The 13,837-nt window shown below is 49.7% G+C and overlaps 2 protein-coding genes across 2 annotated transcripts; both read left to right on the top strand.

Moving 5' to 3' along the window:
* Window positions 1-1,820: 1,820 nt before the first annotated feature.
* On the top strand, window positions 1,821-7,801 carry LOC310966838 (uncharacterized protein; the record flags this gene model as incomplete). The annotated part of the gene is made up of 5 exons (XM_083940767.1): window positions 1,821-1,936; window positions 3,451-3,564; window positions 3,804-3,935; window positions 6,164-6,280; window positions 7,322-7,801. 5 exons carry the CDS (start codon window positions 1,821-1,823, stop codon window positions 7,569-7,571), a joined length of 729 nt encoding a protein of 242 aa, XP_083796893.1. The 3' UTR covers window positions 7,572-7,801.
* LOC310966837 (NLR family CARD domain-containing protein 3-like) lies at window positions 7,730-13,528 on the top strand (the record flags this gene model as incomplete). The annotated part of the gene is made up of 6 exons (XM_083940766.1): window positions 7,730-7,766; window positions 7,966-9,784; window positions 9,888-10,061; window positions 11,899-12,072; window positions 12,240-12,286; window positions 12,710-13,528. 6 exons carry the CDS (start codon window positions 7,730-7,732, stop codon window positions 13,243-13,245), a joined length of 2,787 nt encoding a protein of 928 aa, XP_083796892.1. The 3' UTR covers window positions 13,246-13,528.
* Between the last annotated feature and the right edge of the window lie 309 nt (window positions 13,529-13,837).

The following is a 13,837-nucleotide window of genomic DNA, read 5'->3' as shown; positions in this document are numbered from 1 at the left end:
CGTGACACCATCTGCTGTGAGAGCTCTCTGACACTGACGCTGTCTCTGACTCTGGTTGGACTGGTTTTGACGTCACTCTGATGTTTTTAGACTCTGAAGTTCTCAGGATGTGACGGCGTCCTCAGATCAGACGCACACAGACTCCAGGACTGACGAGGAAGAAAGCAGCAGCGTCTTCTCTCACAGTGAGTTCACTTTGATCCCATTGTGCTGTTTCACTCTGTAACTGGACACTGCAGCGGTTTCTTGGTGCTGGTTCAAAGTCTCCATTGGAAATATTCTGCAGAGTTTCTCTCTGAGTTTAAGAGCAATTCATTCAGAACGATTGACATCAAATGTTCATATTTCTCCAAAAGAGTCGACAGCACTTTGACTGTAATCTGAGTTCACATCATGGTGAAAGCAGCAGGGAGTGTCTGAACTGCTCCGACCGGTTGGATCAACTTAGTGCTTTTATTTTGACTCTGATCCGACAGTCAAAGCTTTAGCAGCTAAATATAGCTTTCAATCACATTTTGAAAAGGTGTGTGGCTGATCTGATGACGGCAGCCATTTTGAAAAGGTGTGTGGCTGATCTGATGACGGCAGCCATTTTGAAAAGGTGTGTGGCTGATCTGATGACGGCAGCCATTTTTAAAAGGTGTGTGGCTGATCTGATGACGGCAGCCATTTTGAAAAGGTGTGTGGCTGACCTGATGACGGCAGCCATTTTGAAAAGGTGTGTGGCTGATCTGATGACGGCAGCCATTTTGAAAAGGTGTGTGGCTGATCTGATGACGGCAGCCATTTTTAAAAGGTGTGTGGCTGATCTGATGACGGCAGCCATTTTGAAAAGGTGTGTGGCTGACCTGATGACGGCAGCCATTTTGAAAAGGTGTGTGGCTGATCTGATGACGGCAGCCATTTTGAAAAGGTGTGTGGCTGCTCTGATGACGGCAGCCATTTTGAAAAGGTGTGTGTCTGATCTGATGACGGCAGCCATTTTGAAAAGGTGTGTGGCTGCTCTGATGACGGCAGCCATTTTGAAAAGGTGTGTGTCTGATCTGATGACGGCAGCCATTTTGAAAAGGTGTGTGGCTGACCTGATGACGGCAGCCATTTTGAAAAGGTGTGTGGCCGACCTGATGACGGCAGCCATTTTGAAAAGGTGTGTGGCTGATCCGATGACAGACTTGTAATCCAAAGATGAAAAAAAAACACATTGAAAAGATATAGAAAGAAAAAACAAAGAAAGAAAAATTAACAATTTACACGTACAGTCTGAAAAGGGGGATGGAAGGAAGCAACGCTTATACATTTCCAACCCCTCACCCAGCACCACCCACCCCAAAATAACATATTATAACAATACAATATATTGTAGTGACACAAACAGACAGACAAACAGACAGACAGGCCCAAACTTGTCCTGCTTCTACACCCCCTCTTCCCTCCAGAACATATAGGCAACAGAGCAAATGCCAGACAGGCATTTAGACAGACAGGTGTTTAGACAAACAGACCGGATCCTGGCGTGCTGCGATGAAATAGCAGCCACATACACCCTCAGTGTAGGAGGCCGATCATCATGTAGGAGCGATTACAAAAACGTAAGAATGGTAGGAACAGTCCAGTGAACTGGATCAACATTTTTTCAACTGAACCCCAGTTAGAGAATAGTTTCCACCTGTGCTGATACAGCAGACGGGTAGAGGGCGCTCTGGCACCCAAATAGTTCCCCTGACAGGCTCTATGCCATCGCTCAGCAGCGGATTGGGCCCTGCAGGGGCCAAAGGATGCCAAATCCTTCCCCTCTCTGGAAGGTGCCAGGGTGTCCCGCAATGAAGTTTGTGGAGCAGGGGAAACCAGGTCCTGGCAGGCCAGAACGGGGCCACAAGCAGAAGCCTGTGACCCTGATGAAGCACCCTGAGAAGCGTTTGGAAGATCAGGGGAAGCGGTGGGAAGGCAAAGAGAAGGCTGTCCGGCCATCCATGGCCAGAGCACCCTGACCCAGAGGGGTGGTCATCTCCATTAAGGAGAACCAGAGTGGGCAGTGGGCTGACTCCTCCGGGGCAAAGAGTTATGCACCGTGGCCCCTGGAGGCAAATGCCGAGCCCCCAACCCTGTTGCCTGGTGTGACCGGTCTGGACAGTTTGCTCAAGCGCCTGTAGAGCAGCTGTGCCAAACAGCTCCCCAGGTTCCGGACAAGGGTGACTGTGCAAGCCAGACCTGGCAGCGAGTCTGAACAAGAGTGGACATCAAACGTCCCAGTTCCCTCGACATTAAGGCAAAAGCCTGCAGTGAGGCATCCCTGACGCTGATGGGGGATGCATCCACTTCAGCCCACTGCAGGGACGCCGATAGGATAGGATAAGATGCAAGAGTGACTAGTCAATACGACCCATCCGTGCAGCCGTGCCGTAAACGTTATAAAGAAGGTCATCCGTGATCCGACATTGTGGGCGAGGGCACCTGGCATCTGGCCTCAGAGCCTCATCGGGGGGAAACTATGAGGGAAGCGATTGTCGGCTAACCGCCAGCATGTGGTCAAGGCCAAATTGTGCCGCATCCCCCATTGGGCCAGAGTCCGGCTGTAAGGTCAGGAGAGAGCCTTAGAGTCTCTCCAGGATGCGTGCAACTCCTTCAGATATTCCTCAGAGGGACGAACGGTGAAGGCGGTAGGGGCCGGAGTGCACTTGAAGAAAGCACTAGCAGGCGCTGGCTCCACCTGCTGGAGATCCAGCTGCAGGCGTGCCAGGGCTGCACGAATGATGGATCCCATGGAGCCATCTGCCGTCCCCTCCGCAGAGCTCTGAGCGGAGGAACGAGAGCTGGGGCACATCTCATTATAGTCCCAGGCATGGATGTTTGCTCGGGGTGAAACCAAGACAAGGAGAGGGGAGCAAGAGCACTCACTTCACTGATACCGTATCAGCATGTGCTAACTCCTGCTAGCGTAATATAACAAAACCAATCGACCTCACCAGATGCAGGTAGTTTGTTCTTCTTTCTTAGTGACGAACGAGGACGGGGCATCCGTCCGTCCAGGCAAAAAGCAACCGCATGTATAGCTAAAGCTAATGATACCGCAGTAACAAGCGTTAGCCTGCAAAGTGAGAAGATGGAAAGGAAGTGATCTCGTGGATGACGAAGGAACTTATACCTGAGCCGGGGGTCATCCGAGGTCACATCTGACCTTGTTGATATTGATACTGGACCTGCACATGAGCGAGACAGAAGATACTCAGTGTTAAGCGCTGCCTCAGGCGTCAGTGAGGATGAAGTAGACACTATTTTTAGATACTTTTTAAAAATCAAACATTATTTCACCATGGTTGTGAGGTCCTGTTACAGTCACCACAGTTGATTGAAGTGATGTCAGTAATGAAGGAGAGGATGTGAATGAACGGTGTTGGGCTGTATCTCTTTAATTGTTCCCTTCTGTCATTTGAATGCATTTGGTCCTGACAGAGACGTGGACTCTGCTATGAACCAGTGTGAGGACGGAGAGGACGGAGTCGACGGAGCCCCTCTCTCTAAAACCACTCTGTGTGGGGAACATGAGGGACAGACCAAAGCTCAGAGGTGAGAGGAGGAGGAGGAGGAAGATGATGATGGACTCTTCTTCATGTCAGAGCTCAGATCACTCCACCATCATGATTCACACTGAGCTCCTGAACATGTTTGCTTAGAATATGAATGACTCACTTTATTAGTTCACAAAGAGCCAACGACTGATGATCCACTGAGATGAGACGCCATCTTTGATCAGATTACATGTTGATGAACAGGACAACGTTACTCATCCACTGTCTTTGTATCAGGGAGCAGCAGCAGAGACCTGGACCTGGACCTGGACCTGGATCTGGATCTGGACCCAGCTGTGTGTCCATGAAGAGTGACCGGTCTAAGGAGTGGTTTGAGGGTTTTAAAGATGAACAACTTGCTGATGAAAGGTAAGAATTGTAAACTGAACTTTATTTTCTGACTCTGTTTCTTGTGTTTCTTAAAGTGAATGCAAAACCAACAATTCTCTGGCTAATCTCACACTCCATTGCTCCAAAGACCCAGAGTTACTTGAACTCCTTCACTTGGGTCAAGGACTCCCTACCCTGTGCAGGCAGTCCTGACCCTGATAGGGACAGCAGCTTCACTCTTGCTGAGCTGAACCGATCCAGAGAGTGCTGAAGGTCACTGACCGATGACACTGTAACCCTACGCCTCGATATCCTGTCCATGAATATCACAAACAGGATTGGTTACAAAGCCCAGCCCTGTCCCCACCTGCCCAGGGTGAACCCCGCCCGGTCCGACTATCTGCCAAGGACCTGGACACGGCTCTGACTTTGGGAGCAGTGAGAAGTGACCCTCCTCACCCCATACTCCCGCAGCACCTCCCACAGTATCTCTCAGGGGACCTGGTCATACGCCTTCTCCAGATCCACAACACACATGTAGATCGGAGTAGCGTCTTCCCCGGTCCCCTCCAGGATCCTTGGGAGAAGAGCTGGTCCATTGTTCCATGTTCTGGACTGAATCCGCATTGCTCCTCTTCAGTCTGAGGTTTGACTACAGGACGAACCTCCTCTCCAGCATCTTGGAGTCGACTTTACCAGGGAGGCTGAGTCGTGTGATACCCCTGTAACTGGCTCACATGGAACCACCATCCTGGTCTGCCACTTCTTTGGCACTGTCCCTGACTTTCACCCAATGTTATTATTAATAATAATAACATAGATTTATGTAGCACCTTTCAAGGAACCCCAGGACACTTTATATACGTGGGGCATACAGCCAAACAGTCATACACACAAAGAACAAATCTAGGGCCCAAAGACCTTGGTGAACAGGAAGGAGAGCAGATTTGAAGATTATCAGGCTAAGGAGTTGCGGGTATCCTTGGGGAGTGAGTGTGTCACAGCCGTCAAGCCTGGAAGAGCTTATGGTTGTGGCATCCAGAGCAGTGCCTTGGGTGCCACAACCATGAGCTCCTTTTTTTGGTGCTGAGTTAAAGTAGATTTGATGACATCCAGGTTTTTGATTGTGAAGACAGTTGATAAGACACTTTGGGGAGAGCTGCATGAATGGAGCGGTGCTGAGATACAGTTGGGTGTCATCGGCATAACAGTGGAATTTGAGTCCATAGTGGAGGATGATGCCACAGAGGGGGAGCATGTAGATGGTGAAGAGGAGTGGACCGAGCATGAAACCCTAGGGAACGCCTTGGTTGACTGGGGCTGGTGGGGAGCTGGAGCCATTTATGGTGACATACTGTTTCATGTGGGTGAGGTATGACTGGAACCAGGAGAGGGCTGTGGTGGTGAGGCCTAGGTGGTCGGATTGGCGGTTGAGGAGTATAGTGAGGGAGACATTGCCAGAGTCAGCAGCGGTGAGGAGGTCATTGCTGCAGAGTTCATTGGTGAACCTTGGGGCAGGGCGGGTGACAGAGATGGACCGGGTCTCGAGGGGGATGAAAGACTCAAGGCTGAGGGATAGAGCAGAATTATAGTGGGCTCCCAGGCCATCTACCCCGGTATCAGGCGGAACCGAGGGCATGTGAATTGAGATCAGGTTGGTTGGATAGGCCTGGTGCACCCAGATTTTATGTTCCAGAATGTTATGGTGCGTTTAGACCACTGCATGGGCGCAGAGACCGGAACAGTGAAGAGGATAGCATGGTGCTCAGACACAGCTAGGTCTAGGCACTGTAGGTGGGAGGGAGGTGAGCCTGTGGAACAAACCAAATCCAGTGTTTGCCCTTTGGCGTGGGGGGCACCTTGACGCTTGGATCAGGACTATACATGTTTAGTCCTGACCCTGACGCTGGGATCAGATCTATACATGTATAGTCCTGACCCTGACGCCGGGATCAGGTCTATACATGTTTAGTCCTGATCCTGACGCTGGGATCAGGTCTCTACATGTATAGTTCTGACCCTGACGCCGGGATCAGGTCTATACATGTTTAGTCCTGATCCTGACGCTGAGATCAGGTCTATACATGTATAGTCCTGACCCTGACGCTGGGATCAGGTCTCAGAATAAGACTCCGTATCAGTAATGTTGATATAATAGAAGAAGAGGAAGAAGACATACTCTTGATCCTTATGATGATAAACAATGACAGAGTCTGGTACTTTTTCCTTTTGAAACTGCTTTTCATTAGTTTGTTTGTTTGTATCAGGATGCAGCAGAGACCTGGACCTGGACCTGGACCTGGACCCAGCTGTGTGTCCATGAAGAGTGACCAGTCTAAGGACTGGTTTGAGGACTTTAAAGTCGGCCAACATGCTGATGGAAGGTGAGAATTAAAAACTGAACTTTGTTATTAACTGACTGAGTCAAATTGTCTCATCCTCTTATCCGGGATCGGGTCGCGGCACTTTCAGCAGCTCCAGCAGGGGACCCCAAACGTCCCTTTCCCGGGCCACATGAACCAGCTCTAACTGGGGGACGCCGAGGCGTTCCCAGACCAGTGTGGAGATCTAATCTCTCCACCTGGTCCTGGGTCTTCCCCGAGGCCTCCTCCCAGCTGGACGTGCCTGGAACACCTCCCTAGGGAGGCGCCCAGGGTTCATCCAGACCAGATGATCCTGAACCACCTCAACTGGCTCCTTTCAACACAAAGGAGCAGCGGCTGGCTACAAAAGAGGGCGTGTTGGTCGGATTCAGGAGTTCCTCAAAGTCCTTCCACCGCCCCATGACCTCATCAGCTGAGGTCACCAGCGTCCCGTCCTTACTGTAAACAGCTTGGACGGTTCCCCGTGTCCCCCTCCTGGGGTGCTAAATGGTGGTCCAGAAGCACCTCGGTGCCCCCTATAGTCCTTCTCCAGGACTTCTGTGAACTCCTCCCACACCCGCTGCTTTGCCTCTGACCCAGCAGAGGCTGCAGCCCTTCAGACCTGTGGGGACCTCAGAACCACCTCCGGAGTCTTCGGGGAGAACAGATCCTGAAGGCCTCCTTCTTCAGGGTTACCGCCCCTTGAGACACCTAACCAACAAACTCCGCCTCCTTCCCCCACAGAGAGGTGACGCTCCACGTCCCCAGAGCCTCTGCAGCAGCGCCCTGACCCCAGCAGTTCCTCCTGCGAGTGTTGGGCCCACAGGACGGAGAGGAGGGAGGCGCCACGTCACTTTTTCGGGCTCTGCCCGGCCAGCCTCCGTGGCAAACCCGGCCACCAGGCGCTCGCCGTCGAGCTCTCCGCCTGGGTCTGGCTGCAGACGGAGGGCTCCGGCTTCCTCCGGGCAGGGTCTCTCTTCTTCTTCCTCGTTTTTCCATAGAGTCTTTATTTAAGACATAACTCAGGTACTTGGGACTGAACTGTTCTTCTTTTCTCTGCAGAGTTGAGCAGGAGCGCTCCGAGGTTCCCACTGATCGGTCCGCTCAGCAGCATCACACACACCTGGACTCAGTGTTTACGGTGCGTACATGTGCAAACACACCTTTCACTGTGAACTTCATCAACTCCATATTAAATGATGATGGGGCCGTTCAGGAACAGCCTGATGAATCACATGTTGTGTTGAAGCAGTTTAAATCCACTTCATCGTTCTGTTCCAGCTGCTGGAGGAGAACATCGTCACTTTTGTGAAGAACGAGCTGAAGAGGATCCACAAGGCTCTGAGTCCAGATTACCCAGAATGCTTAGAGAGTCAGAGGGAGGATGAGGAGGTGTTGGACAGTGAGGATGAAGAGCAGAGGAGCAGCAGAGAGGCGTTTCTGAAGATCACACAGTTGTTCCTGAGGAGAATGAAGCAGGAGGAGCTGGCTGACTGTCTGCAGAGCAGTAAGAGGATCTGAATGTCTTTAACATGATGGAAAAGGGAAATGGAGGCAGCATGGGAGAAGTTTACATTTGCAAACTGTGCTGCACACATCTGCATCAGACCAGAGGCTGTTTGTCCTCCACTGATGAGCTGAATGAAACTGTTGGAGGAGGAACTAAACAGCCAGTGTTCAATGTTCTGTTGTCTGGTTTTCTGTAGGATCCACTCACTGGTTTCATTTGTTCTTTGTTCGTTCAGGAAGTCATTCTGGAGTTTGTCGACGTGAACTGAAGTCTCACCTGAAGAAGAAGTTCCAGTGTGTGTTTGAGGGGATCGCTAAAGCAGGAAACCCAACTCTTCTGAATCAGATCTACACAGAGATCTTCATCACAGAGGGAGGGAGTGCAGAGGTCAATGATGAACATGAGGTCAGACAGATTGAAGCAGCATCCAGGAAACACGACAGACCAGAAACAACAATCAGATGTGGAGACATCTTTAAAGCCTCACCTGGAAGAGAGGAACCAATCAGAGCAGTGATGACAAAGGGAGTGGCTGGCATTGGGAAAACAGTCCTAACACAGAAGTTCACTCTGGACTGGGCTGAAGGCAAAGCCAACCAGGACGTACACTTCACATTTCCATTCACTTTCAGAGAGCTGAATGTGCTGAAGCAGAGAAAGTTCAGCTTGGTGGAACTTGTTCATCACTTCTTTAGTGAAACCAAAGAAGCGGGAATCTGCAGGTTTGAAGAGTTCCAGGTCGTGTTCATCTTTGACGGTCTGGACGAGTGTCGACTTCCTCTGGACTTCCACAACACTGAGGTCCTGACTGATGTTACAGAGCCCACCTCAGTGGATGTGCTGCTGACAAACCTCATCAGGGGGAAACTGCTTCCCTCTGCTCGCCTCTGGATCACCACACGACCTGCAGCAGCCAATCAGATCCCTCCTGAGTGTGTTGACATGGTGACAGAGGTCAGAGGGTTCACTGACCCACAGAAGGACGAGTACTTCAGGAAGAGATTCAGCGATGAGGAGCAGGCCGGCAGAATCATCTCCCACATCAAGACTTCACGAAGCCTCCACATCATGTGCCACATCCCAGTCTTCTGCTGGATCACTGCTACAGTTCTGGAGGAAGTGACGAGAACCAGAGAGGGAGCAGAGCTGCCCAAGACCCTGACTGAGATGTACATCCACTTCCTGGTGGTTCAGTCCAAACTGAAGAGCATCAAGTATGATGGAGGAGCTGAGACGGATCCACACTGGAGTCCAGAGAGCAGGAAGATGATCAAGTCTCTGGGGAAACTGGCTTTTGAGCAGCTGCAGAAAGGAAACCTGATCTTTTATGAGTCAGACCTTAGAGAGTGTGGCATCGATATCAGAGCAGCCTCAGTGTACTCAGGAGTGTTCACACAGGTCTTTAAAGAGGAGAGAGGACTGTACCAGGACAAGGTGTTCTGCTTCATCCATCTGAGTGTTCAGGAGTTTCTGGCTGCTCTTCATGTCCATCTGACGTTCACCAACTCTGGAGTCAACCTGCTGTCAGGAGAACAAACAAGAAACAAGCCTAAACCAACACGTCTCTACCAGAGTGCTGTGGACGAGGCCTTACAGAGTCCAAACGGACACCTGGACTTGTTCCTCCGCTTCCTCCTGGGTCTTTCACTTGAGACCAACCAGAAACACCTACGAGGCCTGCTGACACAGACAGGAAGTAGTTCACACACAAAAGAAGAAACAGTCCGGTACATCAAGAAGAAGATCAGTGAGAATCTGTCTGCAGAGAAAAGCATCAATCTGTTCCACTGTCTGAATGAACTGGAGGATCGTTCTCTGGTGAAGGAGATCCAACAGTCCCTGAGTTTACGACGTCTCTCCACAGATAAACTGTCTCCTGCTCAGTGGTCAGCTCTGGTCTTCATCTTACTGACATCAGGAAAAGATCTGGACGTGTTTGACCTGAAGAAGTACTCTGCTTCAGAGGAGGCTCTTCTGAGGCTGCTGCCAGTGGTCAAAGCCTCCAACAAAGCTCTGTACGTGCTCACATGAATATCAGATTAATGTAGTTCTTATTCATTCAGAACTAACAACCATTGTTTGTCATTACTGTCTCATGTGTTGCTGATTCCTCTTCAGGATGAGTCGCTGCAACCTGTCAGAGAGAAGCTGTGCAGCTCTGTCCTCAGTCCTCAGCTCCCAGTCCTCTAGTCTGAGACATCTGGACCTGAGTAACAACGACCTGCAGGACTCAGGAGTGGATCTGGTGTCTGATGGACTGAAGAGTCCACACTGCAGACTGGAGACTCTCAGGTTGGTGCTCTGCTGTTTTAAAATGATGACCCTCTGAACTCTGAATTTCTTCATGTATCCCTGATCTAAATCTGAGCGGTCGTGTGTTGTCAGACTTCTTTGCTAGCCACGGATCGTCTTTAACTAACACCATGTTGGAACATGAGGATGCTCAGAAGTGTCCTGTGGGAAATAACCAGGGTTTCCTTCTTTCTTTGTACGTGTTTCTTAGTCTATGATGTAAATCCTTGGTTTCTGTGTGTTGATTACCACAACAGTGGAGCTGTGGATGAGTGCTGGGGGATTGTGGAGAGGAGTCACATGGGGCTTTCAAATGGTGAAGTTTGGTGCTCGTAAAACATTGATAACATCCACTGGGGTCATAAACATTGGGTAGTGTGGGTTCTGTTACTGTGATGTCCTTGTGTCTGTGAGGTGCTTTGATGTGACTGTTTATATGCTGAAGCTATCTGGAGAACGGGAGAGAACAGTTCAGACCCGGTTGTGGGAGCGTCTCTCCTGTATGCATGCAGCTTAGTAAAGACATGATTTGAGAAACATGAGGACTCCAGAGAATGTCTTTCACAGTACGTGGTACCAGAGCATCCTAGGCCAAAGGTCCATGATTGATTTTGTGATCGTATCTTCTGATCTGAGGCCGTATGTTTTGGTTCATTCAGAACTAACAACCATTGTTTGTCTGGAGTCTCCCTTAGAGAGAGGGGGAGAAGTTCAGCATCCGTGAGGAACTTGGAGTAGAGCCGCTGCTCCTTTGCGTTGAAAGGAGCCAGTTGAGGTGGTTCAGGATCATCTGGTAAGGATGAACCCTGGGTGCCTCCCTAGGGAGGTGTTCCAGGCACGTCCAGCTGGGAGGAGGCCTCGGGGAAGACCCAGGGCAAGGTGCAGAGATTAGATCTCCACCTTGTCCTGGGAACGCCTCAGGATCCCCCAGTTAGAGCTGGTTAATGTGGCCCGGGAAAGGGAAGGTTGGGGTCTCTGCTGGAGCTGCTGCCCCTGAGACCTGATCCAGGATCAGAGGCTGAAGATGAGTGAGTGAGGAGTCTGATCGATCATGGGATGAACTTTCTGTTTCATTATTTTAGGATGAGTGGCTGCAACCTGTCAGAGAGAAGCTGTGCAGCTCTGTCCTCAGTCCTCAGCTCCCAGTCCTCTAGTCTGAGACATCTGGACCTGAGTAACAACGACCTGCAGGACTCAGGAGTGGATCTGGTGTCTGATGGACTGAAGAGTCCTCACTGCAGACTGGAGACTCTCAGGTTGGTGCTCTGCTGTTTTAAAATGATGACCCTCTGAACTCTGATTCTCTTTGTTTCCTACTAGAGAGCAGTTTGTGCATTGTCCTGTTTGTCTGTTTGTGTGTCCCTGCAAGAACCATTCATCCGATCGACTTCACACTTGGCAGCTGTTTTACTGGGGAGCCAAGTGAGAGCAGTGTTAGGTGCAATTTGGACACATGTTCAATATCAATACACTTCTAATATTCCCAAAGCAACTGCTGTGCAGCAGTGTGGGGTTGGTCTTCTGGGAGTCCACCATGTCAGAGCTGACATCAGCTGTCAGCTGTTGCCTTAGTAACAGTAAACATTCAGTCGTCTGTCTAAATACAGGAAGTGATGTGTCGGATAAATGAATAACACTGAAGAATGAATAAGGCCGAGTTAGTGATGAGTGGATGTTGAATATGGATGCTTCTGTCTGCTTCAACACTCATCAGAGAAGAGAGAAGCACGATAAAGAAGAAATGCAATTTCACCGACTGTGACGCATCAACGAGGTTCTCCACCAGCACTGATGCTATTACACTGGGGTGTGTGTGTGTGTGTGTGTGTGTGTGTAGTCTCTCAGGCTGTCTGGTCTCAGAGGAAGGCTGTGCTTCTCTGGTCTCAGCTCTGAGCTCCAACCCGTCCCATCTGAGAGAGCTGGACCTGAGCTACAATCATCCAGGAGACTCAGGAGAGAAGCTTCTGTCTGCTGGACTCAAGGATCCACACTGGAGACTGGACTCTCTCAGGTATGGACAGACAGACAGACTGGACTCTCTCAGGTGTGGACAGACAGACAGACTGGACTCTCTCAGGTGTGGACAGACAGACTGTTTGTGTCTCTAACTGATGAACTCTGGTTCCTGTTGAAGGACCTGATGAGTGAAGTTGACGGTGTCTTTGTGTCTTCCTGCAGGATGGACCATGGTGGACCACAGAGACTGAGACCTGGTCTGAGGAAGTGTGAGTGTGTTTTCAGTGTGATTCAGGAGAACTCAGCTGCTCATGTTACACTAGAGTTTGACATGTTCTGGACTGAAGTACAAACATGAACTTCTCCAGAGTTTCAATCAGGATCCAGCTTCTGTTTTTGTGCAGAAAGATTTTAGAACTGAATCCATTTCAAATCCACAAAGACCCCAAAGTGAAGTCAGTGATCCAACAGAACTAATGGGTCCATTTCATTAGCAGTGGAGCCAACAGAGAGCTCTCTTTGCTCCTTCTTCTTTGGACTCTGACATTAGAGAAGAGCTGTGTTGCCTTCAGGTGCTGCTTTAAACTCCGTATTCACAGTTTGACAGATAGAAGTTGTGTTCAGGAAGCCTTCAGTTTTCTAAATCACAGATGAAAACCTGCAGCTGTGTTGTGTCTTGTTCTCTCCATCAGATGCCTGTGAACTGGAACTGGACACAAACACAGTACACAGAGGACTCAAACTGTCTGACAACAACAGGAAGGTGACACGTGTGAAGCAGTTTCAGTCATATCCTGATCATCCAGACAGGTTTGACTCCTGGGCTCAGCTGCTGTGTAGAACTGGTCTGACTGGTCGCTGTTACTGGGAGGTCGAGTGGAGAGGAGATGTTTTTATATCAGTGAGTTACAGAGGAATCAGCAGGAGAGGAGACAGAAAAGACTGTGTGTTTGGAGAGAATGATCAGTCCTGGAGTCTGCTCTGCTCTGATGATGATGGTTACTCCGTCAGACACAATAACAGAGTAACATCTATCACCTCCTCCGTCTCTCAGAGAGCAGCAGTGTATGTGGACTGTCCTGCCGGCTCTCTGTCCTTCTACAGAGTCTCCTCTGACTCACTGATCCACCTCCACACCTTCAACACCACGTTCACTGATCCTCTTTATCCTGGGTTTAGGCTCTGGTCACCTGGTTCCTCAGTGTCTGTGTGTCCTCTGCAGGTCTGAGTCTCTCCTGTGCACAGAAACACTGAAGATCAGCTGCTGAAATCAAAGTTCAGTGTGTTCACCATCACACACACACTCTGCACTGTGAAGCAGATCTGTCTCACACTCACACACTGATCTGATTTCACCTCTTTGATCATCAACATTTAACACTTTAGCTAGAAACTCTTCCTGAAACGTGACGAGAGGAATCGATCTTTCTGAGTCATGATGTCGTATATTTCAAATGTGGAAAGCATCTGGAACCATCTCCATGTTTTCTAATGTTTCCAAAAGCTTTTAATAAAATTTATGCTTCTGTTGTATGTTGAGGGTCCACGTGTCTTCATTTCATCACTTTCAACATCAGCAGGTTCCTCCTGAGGTGGATCTGGTCCTCGCCGTCGCAGTGTGAGCGCTCAGAGGGCGAGCAGCTCCTGCTTCATCCATTCTTGGAAACGCCTTTTCTCAGGAATCCCCCCTGGAGTAAGTTTGGTGTCTGTGAGTATAAAACATATATATATATGTTATGGTTTGTGTTGGATCAGGACCCAAATGCACGACTCAACTCTGGTTCAAAGTGCAACAAACAGTCTTCAATGTTCAAAAGGGT

Source organism: Echiichthys vipera (assembly GCF_963691815.1).
Source record: "Echiichthys vipera genome assembly, chromosome: 3".
Classification (NCBI taxonomy): Eukaryota; Metazoa; Chordata; class Actinopteri; order Perciformes; family Trachinidae; genus Echiichthys; species Echiichthys vipera.
This window is presented reverse-complemented; position numbering and strand designations above follow the sequence as displayed.